This window comes from Lissotriton vulgaris, chromosome 1_1, assembly GCF_964263255.1.
Source record: "Lissotriton vulgaris chromosome 1_1, aLisVul1.2, whole genome shotgun sequence".
In the NCBI taxonomy this organism is placed as follows: domain Eukaryota; kingdom Metazoa; phylum Chordata; class Amphibia; order Caudata; family Salamandridae; genus Lissotriton; species Lissotriton vulgaris.
In genome coordinates, this window is record NC_141685.1 from 1078806524 (window position 1) to 1078825632 (window position 19109).

The 19109-nt window shown below is 46.4% G+C and overlaps 1 protein-coding gene across 1 annotated transcript in view; it reads right to left on the bottom strand.

Moving 5' to 3' along the window:
• DMC1 (DNA meiotic recombinase 1) overlaps positions 1 to 19109 on the bottom strand; it is a 1170937-nt gene that overhangs the window by 339926 nt on the left and 811902 nt on the right. The window contains exon 9 of the mRNA XM_086936467.1: positions 3893 to 3966. Coding sequence (XP_086792593.1) covers positions 3893 to 3966 — 74 coding nt within the window. The remainder of the gene's footprint in view (positions 1 to 3892; positions 3967 to 19109) is intronic.

A 19109-nucleotide genomic window follows, 5' to 3' on the forward strand; every position in this document is an offset into this window, starting at 1 on the left:
TGAGCACCCAGTGGTCCTGCATTATTTTTATCCACTCTTCCAAATGAAAGTATATACTTTCTCCCACCGGAGTGGGTAAATGAGTTGGGGGAAGCAAGAACTCATGGTTTAGGCTCTTGTTTGCCTAGAGCCCCCTCTTCCTCTATCAGGTCTCGCATGGTGTTGTTGCCAGGACCAATGAGGGGCTAGTACTGACAACGATCGTAGGGTCTGTAGCGACGCCTGAAATCCTTTCTTTTCTCCAGACCCACCGCCTTCAAAGTGTTCAGTTCGGATTTAATCCTGGACATCTCATTGTCCGCATGAGAGCTAAAGAGAGATGAGGCATTGTAGGGGAGGTTGAGAATCCTGTGTTGAGCTTCTGGTTTCAAGCCTGTGAGTCTCAGCCATGAGGGTCTCCTAGCACAGATGCCATGGGAATACCCATGGACAGCAAGGTCTGAGGCATCAGCTGCTGCACTGATGACCTGATTCCCCATGATCCCTCCTTTGTGCAGAATCTCCTGAAAATCTTGCAGATCTTCCTTTGGCAATTTTTCGGTAAAACGTAAAAGAGAGTCCGACAGTGAACGGTCATACAGACTTAGCAGAGCAGAGGCACTGGCCACCAACATGTAGGAGGCCGAGGTGTTGCATATACTCTTCCGAATGGGGTCCATGGCTTTGCTGTCTTTGTCAGGGGGAACAACAGATGAGGAGGCCCTCATGTGAAACTTCCTGGCTGCTTAGACAATTACAGAGTCGGGTGGTGGGTCAGACCTCAGAAAAAGGGGCCTGGTCTGGGGCTCTGTACTTCTTTAGTATCCTCTAAGGCGCCACACCAACTGAAGCCGGCATCAGGAAGCTATGTAGAGCCGGTTCTAGTAACCCAGGCACCAAAGGAAGAAGAGGTCTTGTGGAGGACCTGTGATACAGGGTTTCAAAAATCACAGATGTCGAGGGGGCAGCTGTAGGCATTTCGATGTTGAGCTTCAAACCTCTCTACACAGTACCTCATTGAATGTGAGAATATCATCCACTGGCGATTCTTTAGTTGGTGAGGTGGATGATAAAGTTGGATAGTAATCAGCTTTCGATGAAGTGGATTCCGAATATCATTAAGGAGACCTGTGTCTTCGCTATCTAGGCGATAGATGTCTATATCGTGATCTAGAGCGATGAAGGGGAGATCTTGATCTGTGTCTCCTTGAGGTTGTAGAGTTTTGAGGAGTGATATGTCACACTTGTCTTTCAAGAGAATGAGAAGGCGAGTATATCTGATAATATTCTGATCAAGGAGTAACTTTCTGCATCCGTCTGTCTTTTATACTCTCTAACAATCCGAGGGAGAGGTTAGTAGGAGGCGTATGGTGCTCTGGAGCCAGAGAGTCTTCCAGCGTGACTTGAACAATTCTTAGTTCCAAAGAGGATGATGCACTCCTTGATGACAGACCTTTAGCGGTCATATCTTGGATCTCCTTTGATGTCGACGGATCCCTTGATGTCGACGCTGGTGAACGATCTGCTCTCGTCTCTTTGCTGGTTGAGACCTTTGTGGAGAAGCAAGTCTCGACGTCGACCTTCTTGATGTCAACCTCCTCGACGGCGATCCACTCGCTGGTGACCTCCTCGACGTCGAAGCTGACCTTCTGCTTGACATCGAAGGTGAGTTCCTCGCCGGTGATTTCCTCAACATCGATCTCCTCGACGGCAATGATTGCCCTGCCGTCGGCGATGAAGCAGCCGATCGGCCATGAGACATGCTTACCGACACTGGAGTCTTCTGTGCATGGCTTGGCGACGATGTGCTAGGTACCTTCGACGTCAGAGGTGTTCGCGACGCGGGAGCCGAGGTTCTCAACGGCGACCTCACCTGTCTGTGATTTATCTTCGACGTCAAGCTTCTGCCTTCCACCGTCGTAGGCATGCCGGACTTGGACGGCCTGCGAGAGGGTGTCGACGTCGGTCGCTTCGACTGCGATACAGTCTTCGACGACGAGAGGAGCGCTGTTTAGAGGGATGTCCTTCTCTGCCACTCGCTGACTCTTTTCCTCTCTCCTGCATGACATGCAGCTTGATCTTCTCCCTTTCACAAAAGGGTTCTTCTCGAAAACTGCTGGCAGTAGTAGCACTTATCAGGCCTGTGTGTAGATGGTAAGCACACAATGCAGACCGAGTGCGGATCTGACTTAGCCATTTTCTTCCCACAGGAAGGGCACTTATTAAATAAGCCTTGCATTCTGACAGGAAAAATAGCTGTAAAGTCAGACAAAATGATGGATCTCGTACAATAAGTACTAAAAAAGTCCAGTGAAGACAGAAATTCTCACTTGAAAAGATCAATTAGTGACAAAAACCACTAACTGTCAAGCTCAATGCTCCAGGATCCTCACAGAATAAGCCAGAAAAAAGAACTGACCTAACTGTCACTTGTGGGGGATGATGGGAGCCTGGAGGTCCTGGAGGTCTGAAAGGCACAGCGCAAGTTTTTTCTCTGAGTGTTCTATATGCAGCCTTCTAGGCTAACCTGTCTGCTAACACCTTACCTTTTTCTCTGAAAATAAAGGCTGTGTTTTTTCAAACAATTTGAGAGTACTTTTCTCTATATCTTGGAAATGTTGTTTATATGAAGTTATTCAAGTGAAAAATACAATGCAATTTTGGCATATTCAAGCCTAGTTTTTTAATTTGGAGCTGCATATGTATATACATGTGTTTATATTGTAGATATATGCATATTATTATATATATCTTATATATATGGTTATATATGCATATATTATTGTTAATGCTCCAGGGTCCCCGCACGTGGGCGGGACTATTCAGTGCTTATGACTTTGATGAGTATCCCCTGGAAGAGAACAGTCCATGTCTCATTGGATTGTGTTCTTTATTTTACTGTGTTACAGTAGTGCCAACAAGAATCTACCCAGTAAGCCCACAGCTCACTCTAAAGAGTTAGAGCTGCTATTGTAGATTTATTAATAAACATTTCCATTGCAGATATTTTTTAAGTGGCTACTTGGAGGTTCGTAAATACTTTCATGAGACACTATGGCCTTGACACAGAATCCAGAGCAGATGCCCATGTGGAGCAAGCCTCCCTTCGTATTCCATTTGAATAGTGCACTGTAGGTCTTTTTTCTTTGTGTCTACTCTGCCTTTAATAGGGATTTGTTCGTTATAGGCTGCTCTAAATTTAATTTTCACTGAAATAGTTGTAAAAAATAAAAGCACATTTTTTAGATATGCTTTTAAAAAAAGTGCTTCGAGAACCTATATGTGGGTGGCCTATTCAATGGTTAAGCTTTATAAAGAAGATGCCCAATGGGAGAAGCTAGTAGATTGGTTGAATAAACAGTGGACAATAAAATCAGCAGTCAGGTGAGAGGGGCCCAAATCCCAGAAGGTTCCTGGATGACGTGAAAGCCAGGTAGCTGCACAGACTGTTGTGCAGCAGTCCCAATAAGGCGCAAGCATGAAGTGGCTTACTGATGTACTGGGTGAAAAGGCCACAGACTGATCAAAGCTGGGGCCAAAAGCAGCAACTGGAAGCCTAAGGGCAACTGAGAGGGCCGCAGAGAACATCAGCATACTACTGGGAACCTCTGCGCACCACAGTAGAAAGGAACAGACCTGGCCACTCAGAGGGGTAAGAGGTCTAGAGCCAATATAAAGAAAACAAGCTATTGCCAGCAAGGTGAAGCACTTATTTGAATAAAGGAATCAGTGCAATGTACTTAGCCAAAGAGGAAAAAACAGGAACCATGAAGTGACAGATTGAGTGTTGGAGATATAGATTGTCACTTTCATGCCCAGAGTTCAATTTTCTTGTAACATGAATACAATGATTAAACCCTAGTGGCATAACACATCAAAAGGCCAAAGCATAAACATTTGTAAAGAAGCTTACCAGGAGTTTGAAGATTCCTGCCTCTTCGTGGAACTTTGCAGCAACGTAGTCGAGCAGCTCCATCTGATGCTCACCTTGTTAACAAATGCAAGGACACTTAAGAGGGTGAAGGTTAGAGACAGATGTGACAGAGGCAAAGTACATCACACATTTACAATCACACAATCACATTACAACCAAACCTTAGGGAAACAGTGGCCATGTTCAAAATCAGCAAGGTCAAGGATCCTATTAAATGAAAAAGACTGTCCCTTGTATGGCACGATTAGTTGTCCTATTTTGAGTTTGAGGATTCCAGTGAGGTTTTTCAGTGTTTTACAAAGTTTTGATTTAATGGGTTGGTGTTTTCCCAGTATCTATAGCAAATTTTGTTTTTAGTTCCTTCCTTTCCTTGTTCATTCCTATAGTCAATTCCACATTCATTCTATTCTGCTCTTAACTCCCTTCTTTGTACCCCTTCCCTGAATCTGCTATTTTAATTAACATGTAATTATTTCTTTCACCTTCATCCGGAATTTTCTAGCAGTCAAACACCTCTTTCCAGCAATCCAGTCGCACGCCAAGTGAAGTATGTGCATGTCTGGAGATCCTTTAGGACCTCATTAACACTTTGGGGCCGATTCCGATTTCGTCCGGAAGGGATCGGAACCATGTTCGGAGCACTTCCGACCGAATCGATCTGTGCTGGCCAGATTCCTTCCTGACCGAGCCATTCCGATGGGCTTGGTCGGGAAGGAATCCTACTCTGATATCCGGATGGCGGACGACAGGCTCGGAGACCCTGTCCGCAGTCCGGAAATCCTCCAGTACTACCCCGGTCGCCTCTGTGCGACCGAGGGACTATGATAGCAGCTTTTCACTGCCTTTTCGTGCCGGTCTGTCTAGCACGAAAAGGCAGTCGGAAGCTGTCTCTGGGGCCCCCAGCAGGGCCCCCATGGGTGTGAGGCTGCCGAATGGCGGCCTGGGGGCACCTATGGTGCCCCTCCGTTGAGCCCTGCACCCGGTGGCAGGCACCTTGGGGTGCCGGCCACAGGGTGCAGGGATGAACTGCACCCCTGCTTTCTACATTGCAAGCATGCTTTCCAGCTCATTCTAATCGCACACTTACCTCTGGATCTGCCCTGAAGCCGCCACTGCCGAGAGTCTTGTGGGGGCCATTCCTGTTGGACGAGGGCATCGCCCAGGAGGGAGCCGCCACCGCCAAGAGTCACTGGGGGCCATTGCTGTTAAGCGGGGATGCTGGAGGCAGAAAAACTACGCCTCGCAGCATCCTTTGCAGCCGCCGACGCACGCCGACAGCACCAGGAGGCGCCCAAAAGGACGGTTGGGCTCCCGCGGCGCGGGACACGCGCGGGCGCTGCCCGGGCCAAGGGCGGGCCCGTTTGAGCCCATTCGAGTACGGATGAGGACGGGACGGGGCCACCCCCTTTAATTCATTTATCAACCTCTGATTTGTGTAGAAAAATCTAGTGCTCACAGGTCATATTATGAGACTGCCTTGGTACTTCCTTCTCTGTTTGTATTTTTGTTGCTACTGACTAGTGGAGCTGCCGTAGTCAACAGTCTAAGTCAAACTAATTGAAACAATGACTACTACCAAGTTGGGAAAGGGTAGGAAGTCCATGTCAGGTGGGTCCATTGTGGGCACATTGGACCAGTTTCTAATCAGGGCATTCTCCGTGTTTGCACACAAAATTGAAATGACCGAAAAGAGGCTTTCAATGGTGCCCGTTTTTGACAAACGGTCGTCAATGGGTTTGCTGGCACAAGTGCCGTCACCAGTTCAACAACCGTTTACTGATTCCGTGCTTTCGGGTCAAACTGGCGAGGGCAGCCAGTCATGTCAAGCTGCTGGTGGTTGTCTGGTATTTCTGTCAACAAGGACGTCGTATCAATTGACTTATGTACCACGTCGCGAAATGACGAGCACCCCGGATCACCATTATCGAGACTGCAAACACGGTCTGCATCGAGGTCTAAAATGGGAGCTCACCATCCGGGACCAGACCCAATGGCCAAAAGGATGCGTGGAGGGGCTACACTGAAAAATAGATAGGCGAAATTTCAGAAATGTAGCAATCCGGGGGTAAGTCCGTTGTTAAGAACTATGCCTAGTCCTGTTGTACCCCAGCCTATTGAACATGTGACTGTGGCTACATCAAGTATTGGAGATGTTTCCCCTATTGAGTTTGGAGAAGACTTTTGGGCCAAACTGGAAATCATATTTACAAAGACATGTCTTCCTATCTATGATAGACTTAATTCCATAGAAGACAGACTTTCGCACCTAGAACTGCTGTTTGTTCCTATACAGGCAGAGGGTGGTATGCGGGTTGAAGGCGGTACTGGCAACCCAGAGGGGTTGCCTGGACAAACAAATGCAGTTCTAGCTGTACCATCCGCCCCCAGTTGAGCCTGTTGAGCTTCCAATTCAATCTAGTGACATTGTTGTGATTAATGACCAGGCAGCAAATAGAAGTGCTGAGAATGGGGGGGACAGAGGAATAGAGAAACAAAAAACTCTGATCACCAACACCATGGCTTATGATGTACCTAGGAAAGTATTACCATGTATAGATCTCCCTCCTGAGTCTATACCGTATGTGGTGGTACTTACAGGGGTTCCTGCTTTGAGCCCGGGGAAAAATAAGGTCTATAACGAGCTTAAAAACAAACGCATCCATTGGCTGAATCACAATAGGCCACTTCCAAACCAGGTATCTAGTAAAATCCTTTTTGCTCGACGAGTGGATTGGGTGGGGCACAGGGCAAAAATTACTCAGGGTGATTGTGTTGTAATTAACTTTAGGAATAGATGGGCCGTGGAACATATCTGTAACTGGGCCCCAGTATGCTCTGCAACGCAAATTCAATTACTTCCCCTAACATATTTCTATCCGGCCACTCTCACCAATCCTAACTCTAATTTCACTAGTAGAGCACAGCTCTGGGGGGAAGGGGAGATTCCGGGTTGCAGTGCCCAGGCAGGGTATGCTAACTGGAAGGGTGATAAAAACCTCCCTCTGGGGTTGGTAAGGTTTTGTCACAGCAAAAGATTTAGTGTTTTGGACCAAGTAGACTGACGGTTGAGGAGTAATTTCTCCCCATCCCTTAAGGTCAATGAAACGGACCTACTAGTAGCTAGGGAAGGCATGGTGGGTGTTGAAAGCCCTATCACCCTACCAAGATTAGAGGTGGGTGACAGTACTTTAGAGGTAATCTTGGTCAATGTTAGGGAAAGTTGCAGGAAAAAGCCTGATGGTATATTTCCTGGCGCCCCTCCTTTGGTTATACAGGAGGGTGTAAGCAGCAGGGGAGCCATCACAGTAACGGGAAGGGGCCATGATAGAGAGAAAAACGAAGAAGGTTTTAATCATGGGAGGGCGGGGACGTTCATTGATGACATACTAGTGGGGGATGCCAGTTGTACTATGGTTCAAAATAAACCTTGAGTGTGGGAGGAAAATGGTAATATCAAAATCCTCTCCTGGAACCTAGCGGGGATTAAGAACAAACTATTCTGCCCAGATTGGGGTTCGTTTGTAGAGAAGCATGATATTTGCCTAATGCAGGAGACGTGGGCTCTGGAGAGGTTTTGCTACCTTTAGCATGCTAGCCACAATGAAGGGCAGGGGTAGACCATCGAGGGGACTAAGCATCTGGGTTGGTACGCACCTGGGTGCAAAAGCAGAGCAGTTACAAACGAATTCTCTGGATATACAATGTGTTCTCCTAACACTCCCAGTTAACAAACAAATTGCCCTAATTAATATCTACTCAAAGCAAACTCAGTGTGGTCAGGAATCTAGAGTCATCGACCAACTGAGGGAATATATACTAACTCTTGACCCTGAAACCTTCTTAATTATAGGGCGTGATTTCAATTGCCAGTTTGAGCCTCTAATCAGTACAAGTGCCGATGACCTAGATGATGAGGATCAGTATTGGCATATTCCGGAACCCCAGATTCCACCAGTTAGAGCATGGACGCCGCTGGCCCTCCAAATACATTTGTTTACCTTGTCTTCCTCATTGAGGGCTTGTAATGGGAGGTTAAAATCGGACAACCTGGCCTACCCTCCTTCAATAGAGAAGGGCAAAAATCAACCATTGATTATATATTCTGGTCGAATGTAGATCATGGGATAGGGTCATGGATTTTCAGATCCACCAGAGAAATGACAGTGATCATAACGCTTTAGTTATGACACTTAAACCAGGGAGTTGGGGTCTGTCCAACCCCGTAGCAGTGCCCAACCTAACTCCTCAACCTCTCATGTTACATAACAACAGGCGGAGAGTAAAATGACCTTACATACAAGACTCCCCCAAAAAATTAGCACACATATACCTGAAGGTCGTCCCTCACCTCAGTGAAATGGCCGAGGTTGGGTTATCTGGTACACAGGTAGGCATGGATGCTAGGCCGATAGAAATACACAAACAGCTGACTACTAAGCTGTTTGGTGTGTTCTATCCGGAAGGGAGCAGAAAGGTAAAATCGGACCCAGCCCATCGCTGGTACAACGCTACCTGTCGTAAAGCCAAAACAGACTTGTTAGATGCTGTAAAGGCTAGGGATAAGCCTAGGATAAAACAACTTCGGCTGAAGTACAAGCAGGTTATACAATCTGAGAAGGACTGGGAAGCAAATAGATGGGAAGAACTTAGAACTGCCCTTTTGCGCAAGGATACAAAATCTTTCTGGGCAATAGTTAGCGCAAGGGAGAAGGAAGGTAGACCATCACCATCATTAGCGTCAGAACCCAACCTAGTGCCATCAGTGTGGGAAGCCCATTTTGAAACCCTGTATGCACATCAGGGCAATGATCAACCGCCAACCGAAAAACCAAGCCTCCACCATGAGCATCGATTGGTGGGGGCTCGGGATGGTCCACCAATATCAAACACATGCCTCCACCATGAGTATCGATTGGTGGGGGTATGGGATATAACTCCCGATAAAGTTGAACTTGCTATCGCTAAGCTATTACCTAACAAGGCTCCCGGTCTAGATAAGCTTCCAGGGGACCTATTTGGGTCAGAACCAAAAATATGGGCCCCATATCTATGTATTTTGTTTAACTCTATTTTAAGGGGGGATCTGCCGGACACTTGGCGGGGGCAGAGATAGTTCCTATCCATATAAAAGGTTGTCCTTTATTGCCATCTAACTATAGGCCTATTAGCCTAATAGATATCACCCAAAAGTTAATGGGACGGATTATTCTAGAAAGAGTTCAGGCCTGGATTGAGGAAAATGAGTTTGTAAGCCCTTTCCAGGCCGGCTTTAGAATGAGTACATCACCCATTGACCAGCTATTCAGATTTCAGGTCCTGTATTGGAAAACGGTGAGTGTGGAGGGTGGCAGCCTCTACCTCATCTTTGTTGATCTGAGGTCTGCGTTTGATCTGGTCCCTAGGGAAAAACTGTGGAGTGTACTTCTAGACCTTGGTATCCCATCTTATCTTTTGGATGTTCTCATACGGCTTCATACTGAAACATATGCAAATGTGAGGTGTGGAAAGCTTGGAGAACTATCAGCCCGTTTCCCTGTGAGAAGGGGGGGGGGGCGCCAGGAGTGTGTCCTGGCCCCCACCTTATTCAGCCTGTATATTAATGGGCTTATAGATCATCTACTTGGCATCAAGGACATCGATGCCCCAAGGTTAGTTTCAGGTCGGGTGCCCGCATTGATGTTCGAGGACGACACCTTGCTGTTGTCCAAGACATCAATGGGTATCCAACGTATCTTGGATGGTATTGCTAATTTCTGTGCACTGAGGGGCCTGGAGATAAACTTATCTAAAATCAAGTTTATGATTTTCATTCCTCCCAGGCAGTCGCACCCAAATCCAGTATTGAATGGTACATCCTTGGAGCGAGTGAAACCTTTTGAGTTCCTAGGTATTATCCTTGTGGAACATCTGGACTGGGATACCCACATAGCAAAGGCCGCTCTAAAGTTAACTCAAATGGCGGGCGGGATATTAAAAAAGCACAGAGCCTCCGAATTCAAGAACGTAGCCCCTGTTATCGAAATCTATAAAACACAGGCTAGAGTGGCTTCTGTTTATGGGGCAGAGCTCTGGGGGTACCACAGGCCTACTGATCTTACAAGGGTAGAGCATACTTGTATGAAGAACCTGTTGGGACTTCCAGTCAGCACGCCTCTAGTACCCCTCCGGTTGGACCTAGGCCTACTCCCCATTGAGGAGGAAGTGGCACTACGCCCAATTATGTATTGGAGAAGACTGTGGACGGTCCCCGAGCTAGCTGCCTATAAAAACGAATTTAGGGAAGTTTGGGCTTATTTGAGAACCAAGAAAATACCGTGGTTAATGCATTTTAAGGAAATCAGTAGTAAGATTGGATTACCCGAGCTGTGGGGGTCACCAGAAGAAACTTGCTTGGAAATAACTAGGGTGCTCTGGTTCACCACTATCGGGATTTCAACCTACTGTCTCTTCAAGTGAGTTCGACAATAGGTAGATTGACAATCCAGTTTCTTCAAATAAAAGACGAGTATAAAAAGGAAGATTTCCTAGACCTGATTTATCCAGCTTTGGCATGGAAACTATATATGCAATTCAGGCTGGGCACTCTTCCGCTTACATAGTTTACCAGCAAATGGCACAATAAAAAAACATTGAGTGCCCAGCATGCAAACATAAACTTGAAGATGAGATTCACGTCCTGTTTTTCTGCCCCGCTTATCAGGCTCCACGTGAACCCTGGGTGGTACCCATCTGTAGAAATCTTGGCTTTAGACATTGTATCTTAGCTTGTAAAGTACTAAGGTACGACACGAATCCTCCTATTGTTTTTGCCGTTTCCCGTTTTTTGTACTGGATGTGGCACAAACATAGGACTTTTTTTACCTAAATAATCGAATGATTAAAAAATCTGTATAAATTGCTAACATCGATAACTGTGTTGAATGTTTAATCTGATTTTATGTTGGGATGTATATGTATAGTTTTTAACTTTGTGAAATCTAGTGTATATATATGATTGTGATTGTCCCTGTATTTTCGTATACTATTTATTTGTCCTTTTCTGTGCTGCATGTATTTTGTCTTGTACTTTTATGGTCCGCTGTGACCGAAATAAAGTTATCGAATGGAATGGATATCTAGTTTATTGAGTGTCTAAATTATGTCTTCTGGAATTGTTTTAGTGTTATTTAAATACTTTATATGTGATCCTTTTTGTAAGCCTTGCTGCTCAGAGCCACAGCTACCAAGGGTTTTGCTAGAGGGTTTTAAAAACAAACCCAACTGGTCTCATGTGATTGGTAAGTGTATTACACTGTGAGATCGCAAAGCCACTATGTATAATAAACCCTATTTTTCCACACCTTTCTCCTGAACTCATACAATATGGTCACTCGAGTCTTCCTCAGAAGAACATGGACATATTAAAGAAAGCCAGAAAACCATCTACAAGACCTTCCTACTACTTTAAGTGAAAGAGCTTCTGCATCTTACATATCTACTTAAATTGGCCAAAGGAAAGTTGCAATCTTCCTATATTAAAGTCTACCTTGCAGCAATCATGTTGCATTGGTCAACAGAGGGGCCTCAATTTCGTCTGCATTGCACCAATGGGGGTCCCCAAAGACAGATTCCCAATGCCTTTCTGTGTGAGAATGGCCAGCACAGAAAGGCAGTGGGAAGCTGCCCTCCCAATCCCTCTGCCGGAAAGAGCTTACCGAGGGATTACTGCAGGCTTTCCGAAAGACGGAGGGGCTCTGAGGTCATTCGGAAAACCGATACTTATTCCCTTCCGACCAACCCCATCAAAATGGGTCAGTTGGAACGGAATCCGAACTGGCAATTCCGATGCGTTCAGAACAGCTCCGACCGGTGATCAGAGCCGTTTCCAACTGCATCGGAATCAGGCTCATAGTGTTGACACAAGGCTTGACAATTAGCAAAAACAGTCATATAAACCACTGTAAATGAATTAATGGAGTCTTTCTCCCAACATAGAAAATACACTAGAACAATGCACACTGCATGTAACACAAAGATAAAGTGCCTTGTGCAACTCTCACACATACCGACAGGAGCATAGTTACCACACTGCTTTACAGTAAACAAAGGCCCACATGCTTGCTAAACATCAATAATAGTGGTTCTCACACAAGCTTTCAAATAAACACAGAATGCTATAGGCACAGACCAACAATGTAATAAACTTCATTCAATGTGTGAACTGCAAAGGCAAATGATGCAGGGCATGCTGAGGCACGTAAAGTTTCTTTACTAACTCAGCAGCTGCTTCAAACAGCAGCAGTTTGCTGTCACCAATGGAGGTATAGTTTATAGTATACATATTGATTCCTTCACAGGCTTCTTTCTTATGAGCAGATAGAGTTGGTATTGACCACGATCAGATAGTAATAATACATTTATTATACTAGTCTCTTCTTGGTATCTCGAGACAAAGTATTGGCTCAAAATAAAAGATCACCAAGCAACCCAAAACATATACCCAATGTTGTAAATAGAAATCTTTATTGGGCTGATCTTTGCCAATTGTTTGAGAAATAATGTACTGGCATGTGTGTTAAATGCCCACTAATAATCTTTTATCTGCTGCAATCAGATCTTAACCCCTTCCCCGCGGGGCTAATTCCCGCGCGGCGCTGGGGGGAGTGGGGGTGCGTGCAGCGCCACGGCGCTTGTGACGAGCTCAGCTCATCACGCTGCACGGTGGCGCTGTGCTCATGACGAGCTGAGCTCGTCATGACCACGCCCGTTTCCGTGGAATGCTCAGCACAGCAGGGGAATTAGCCTCCCGTGTGAGCGCCACAGTGGTCATGACGAGCTCAGCGCGTCATGAGCACAGCGCCACCGTGCCTCATGTATCGTGTTTATCTCCCCTGAGGCGGAAGCCGGGGGTTAGGCTGCCTGTACATTTTTAAAATTATTATACTTCTGTTGCGCCTCATTAATATTTGTGTTTGTAGAAATTTTAATAAGTAACCTAGCTGCCCCTTGTTGGAATTGACCCTGCTCCCCGCGCAGAGCGACTAAGGCTCTGACGCGGTCTGAGACAGGGCCGGCAGACATTTTGGGGCGGAATTGAGGTGAGCGGATTAGTTGTTGGGCTACCTCCTGCCCTCAGTACTTAAGGCGCGTTGTGACACGCCGACACAGACTAGTGTGTCGTGTTTATCTCCCCTGAGGTGGAAGCCGGGGGTTAGGCTGCCTGTAAATTTTAAAAATGATTATACTTCTGTTGCGCCTCATTAATATTTTTGTTTGTAGAAATTTTAATAAGTAACCTAGCTGCCCCTTGTTGGAATTGAACCCTGCTTCCCGCGCAGAGCGACTAAGGCTCTGACGCGGTCTGAGACAGGGCCGGCAGACATTTTGGGTGGGAAATGAAGTGAGCGGACTAGTTGTTGGGCTACCTCCTGCCCTCAGTACTTAAGGCGCGTTGTGACACGCCGACACAGACTAGTGTGTCGTGTTTATCTCCCCTGAGGCGGAAGCCGGGGGTTAGGCTGCCTGTAAATTTTTAAAATTATTATACTTCTGTTGCGCCGCATTATTATTTGTGTTTGTAGAAATTTTAATAAGTAACCTAGCTGCCCCTTGTTGGAATTGAACCCTGCTCCCCGCGCATAGCGACTAAGGCTCTGACGCGGTCTGAGACAGGGCCGGCAGACATTTTGGGGGGGAATTGAAGTGAGTGAACTAGTTGTTGGGCTACCTCCTGTTCCACTCCAGCCTATAAATGGAGGTTGTTCCCCGACCGCGCAGCGGGCGGGCGCAGCGGGCGCGCCGAAGGTAAGCCCGTCTGGGCCCGTCCGGGCCAGAACGGGCCTAGGGGCTAGTCCCCTAACATCTATGGGATCGGAGAGACCTATAATTAGGTATGATAGGGATCAACTCCTACAAGTAAGAGAAGAGCAAAGTCCCACCTGTAATTTGCTATCTACTCACCAAAATGACCATAAGCCATGCACCGGGTGCGACTTTGATTTCAACCCTGATAGCGGAGCCTCTGACGCAGGCTTTTACTCACGGGCACTACTTAATTGTAGATCGCTACATAAGCTCGCGTTGGAAATTTCCATGCTCTTGGAGGATCGAGACGTAGAGATTCTCTTCCTTACTGAGACATGGACTAATGATAGCTCGGATCCGGATATAGTACGAGCCCTGCCTCCAAATTATGCTATTGCGAGACAGGACCGCATAGACGGACGGGGGGAGGGATTGCCATTGTCTATAAAAAATCAGTGGGTTGTAGGTGCGAGAAGGTTACCATAGAAGGATCGGAAAGCATGTAAATCTCAATTACACTGCCCTCAACGTGTACATTCACCGGGCTCCTCGTCTATAGGCCCTCTGGGGCACTTGGGCAATTTTGTGAAGAGCTCACTAGCTGGGCTATTAATCTCTCCTCCAACGCCTCCAACTTTACTATGTTTGGAGACTTTAACATACATCTAGATGAAGTTGATACCCCTGCATGCCAAAGTTTGATGACAGCACTAGAGGTGATCAAATTTAAACAAATTATTCAAGGCCCCACACACAAAGCTGGAGACACTTTGGATCATTGTTACACCAACATGAGTACGTTGAAGTTTGAAAACTCTACGATGAGTCCTTGGTCGGATCATGCCCTCCTGTCCCTCTCCCTTACTCATTACGAGCAGCCAGTCCAGGCCAACTTTTCTAAAAATATGAGTAGAGTCTGGTCTAAACTGCCTATGGACAAATGGATAGCTGACCTGAGGAAAACTAAGCCCAAGCCCAGCAATGACCCCATAGAAGCGAATGCCCGCTTCAATCAGTGGCTGGAGGTATCATTAGAGATGGCCCTACCTAAAATTGAACTTTCTCATCGTAAGGGGGCGAATAAAAAAGGTTGGTACACTCCAGAGCTGAGAGCCCTTAAACAGATATGTAAGCATAAGGAGAGAAGGTGGAGGAAAGACTACTGTGAAGATAGCAAAAACATCTATAGGTCAGCTTTACGCAATTATAAACGGGCTATTAAAGTCACCCAGTCCAACTATTATCAGGAGAAAATCTCTTCTGCTGCTAGCTCCTCCAGGGACATTTTTAAAATTTTTAAGTCTTTAGTCACTCCTCCTGCCCCTTCCAATGACCCAGATCTGGCTTACCCGCGCTGCAGGAAGTTGGCAAACTTTTTTGCTGCAAAGGTAGCAACTATCTACGCATCTTTCCAGGTAACTCCTGTAGGCCTTTTCCCTCCCCCTGCCCAAGACCTGCTCTTGCTCAAGGAATTTTCTCCGCTAGACTGCGCAAAGGTCCAAGTGCTTCTGGGGAACTTGAAATCAGGCTCACCAATTGATGTAGCTCCACCAACCGTTCTTAATCTGGTCTCGGACACAGTGGCTCCGGTGATACAGGATGTGATCAATGCCTCTTTGGCAGCTGGAGTAGTTCCACCTGCGTGGAAACAGGCAAGAGTAAGGGCGTTATTAAAAAAAAACAACCTCAACCCTGATGATTGGGCTAACTATCACCCTATCTCCTTGTTGCCCACTATTAGTAAAATTGCCGAAAAACATGTTAACTCCATTTTATCCACCTTCATCGAAACTAACAATCTATTACATCCCACCCAGACTGGGTTTAGGTGCAAACAGGGCACTGAAACTGCCCTTATTGCAGTAGTGGAGGAAACAAGGAAGATCTTAGATGAAGGGAAATGTGCGACCATACTACTATTAGACCTCAGTGCGGCTTTTGATACTGTTAACCATACGATTCTTACTCAGAGATTGAGTAATGCAGGAATCACTGGGACCGCACTGAGGTGGCTCCAATCCTCCTGTCCAACCGGACCTTTTCAGTGTTTGAGGCTGATGCTGTATCTACAATGCGGTGTGCCCCAGGGTTCATCCCTCAGCCCTACTTTATTTAATATATATATGAGACTATTGGCTGAGGTGGTGTTACCCTGGGGAGTACAATTGGTGACATATGCTGATGATACTCAGCTTATCATCACCCTGTCCGGGCAGGAGTTGACTCAGAACAACTTATCCTCCTGCCTCAGCAGGGTCCATGAGTGGATGAATGAGTCCTTCTTGAAGCTAAATGGAGCTAAAACAGAGATCATGATGCTGGGACATAAACCACCTACTTCTGTGGATGAGTAGTGGCCGGATTCTTTGGGACAGCCCCGCTCCCCAAAGAGCAAATTAAGAGTTTGGGAGTTTGGCTGGACCCAGCTCTTAATTTTCAGGTTCAAGCTCAGAAGGTAGCAGGGACTGGATATGCCCTGATGAGATCACTTAGAACAATTATAGGGCTACTCCTGTTTGAGGCCAGGAGGATCTTAGTACAGGCACTGGTTTTATCTCGCCTGGATTACTCCAACGCAGTCTATCTTGGGGCACCTAAGGGGACACTTAAGATCTTACAGACCATCCCAAATTGCGCAGCCCGAATGTTACTGGACATCCCACGAAGAACCTCTGCCAAAGCAGCGCTGAGACAACTTTACTGGTTACCTGTACAACAAAGGATTGAATTCAAGGCGATGACTATTGTACATAAAGCCCTGTCTAATTCTGGACCGGATCTCCTTCTACCTTTGTTCCGCCCCTATCAAACATGTAGGACCCTAAGATCCAGTAATAAGAACCTACTGGTAATCCCTAGGATTAGGAGAATACGTATGGGTGGTAGGCGCTTTGCTTTACAGGCCGCAAAACTTTGGAACAATCTTCCTGATGCTATTCCTCTGGAGGAGAACCACCTCAGGTTCAGAAAAATATTGAAAACCTTTCTGTTCTGCTAATACATCTGAGATGAATGGACCACTTAAGGGCTGGGATGCCTCAGGGTAACCATGCGCTATACAAATGCGTAATCATTCATTCATTCGTTCATGACGAGCTGAGCTCGTCATGAGCACACAAGGGGGCCTAGGAGTAGGAAGGTCTTGTAGATGGTTTTCTGGCTTTCTTTAATATGTCCATGTTCTCCTGAGGAAGACTCGAGTGGCCATATTGTATGAGTTCAGGAGACAGGTGTGAAAAAATAGGGTTTATTATACATAGTGGCTTTGCGATCTCACAGTGTAATACACTTACCAATCACATGAGACCAGTTGGGTTTGTTTCTAAAACCCTCTAGCTCAACCCTTGGTAGCTGTGGCTCTGAGCAGAAAGGCTTACACAAAGGAACACATATAAAGTATTTAAATAACACTAAAACAATTGCAGAAGACATCACTTAGACACTCAATAAACCAGATATAAATGTGTTAAAATAAATAGGCTATATTTTTACATATTTCTAGACACCACAACGAAAAAGATCCACCAGAGGATTTTGGAGATATAGATTTTACAGGTACAGTAAATGTGCATTTTTACTCAGCCATGAACAAGCATTAGCAAATTCAACGAATTTCACTCAAAATAAACTTTTTGAGCAAAAACTTTGGCTAATTGTATTGCAGTTGGTTAGAGATACTTTGGTCAAGTAAGGTCCTCAGAAACAGTTACCTTGGTCGGGAGAGCAGTCTTCAGGTTCTTATAGAAGCAGTCTTGATGCAAGGGATACAGTTTCTCAAGGATGCAGTGACTCCTCATCTATGTAGAGGGTGAGGCAGTCATGTCCACGGAGTCGACGTCTCTCGAAATCCTGTCAGTAATTACAAAAGTTCAGTTGCCACTGGGCTACCAGTCACCCGGTACCACAGTCACAACCAAATCCTTCCAAGGAGGAGTACTCATCTTCTGGGCAATGAAGCTGCACTCTGATGACTCTCCCAGGTCCAGCGTACTCAGGCGCAACATTGAGCATTGAGTCCCGGTCTCTGGTGCTGCACAGCAGTTGTTGGCGGAGGTGTGAATATTCTGGGCTACCAACTTGCCCCAGCAGACTCCTCCAGCTGTTGTGACCCTGTGCTCTAAACAGGAGGTCAGCCAACTGGTCCCTGTAGTCTCTTGCTTTGTCTGAGCTCTAAAGAGACTTCTAGATGAGCAGGACATAGCAGACACAGTCCCTCTCCTTTGCTAGACATCAGGTTCAGCAGGTACAGCCACCTTCAGTGTAGCCTCTCTTTGACGCTTCCATGATGCAGCGAGACTGTCTTTCTTCGCTCCTTCTTCCAGTCCAGGCGAGATCTGAGTTATGGGTGCAAGGCATGCCCTAGTTATGCTCAGAAAATGCTGTCAGAGTAGGATGCGGTTGGTAGTCAATGGGCTACAAGGTTCCCTTCCTCCTGATGACCACTTCCTGCAAAGTGTAGCATCTGGCTATCCCAGGATGCACCGTTCTGCCCACTTCGGCATGACAGAACCCCTCTGACAACGTCCTGAGTTCCAACGCCCAACGCAGAGATGTGGCTACCAAGGAGGCTACACAGCTCTGTAAAACTGGATTGAGAACTGGTTTTCCCTGCCCTGTACCTAGTGCTAGCCTGTCTACCTAGACAATGGACCAGCCCCTCCCCCAAGTGTTGCCCCATAGCCCTTCACAAGCAGGTTCTTTTTTTAAGCTCGCCTTTTGGGCTAAAACCCATGTGGCTTCCTGCAGGAAGGAGGCAACACCTATCCCCAATGCAGACTTCTATAGTCTCCTATTCTGGGGTCGTTAGCTCGTTTCCCCTGGAGGGAGGGAAGCTGTCTCTGGGACAGGCTCCTTGTGCAACTGTTAAGGGCTCAGGAGACTAAATGCAACAAAGTGGGAACTTTGTAAAAGTTGAACACTGCCATAGATTACATTAGTTTCGACTTGAAGATCAAGTCGGGCTTAATGAAACAAGTTGTTTGAAATGTTGAAGTGTCAGCATTGGTCACACAGTTCAGGAGTTAGCCCAGTTGAAGGGTCAGCATGTCACCCTGTACTCATCAATGGGGCGACCACGTTTTATTACAGTTTCATGTTTTTACAGTCAGAACATGTAAAATACATGGTCTGCGCTGGAAATATGCTGCACCCTGCCTTAGGGCTCGGTAGGCCTGCCATAGGGGTGACTTACACATATTAATGGGGGAGGCTTGGCTTTGCAAGGCTTTAAATGGCAAAGTCAGACTAGCAGTTCGAAACTGCTCTTCCAGTCCGACAAAGTTGAACTGGGAGACTTAGGGTGGCCCTAACCAGTTCTGCAATTCCTTGGGTAACCTCTAACTTACACAAGACTGCTAATTTCAAGGATTGCAGGTTGGGGTGCAGTACTTGAGCAGAAGGTTCAGTCTGTACA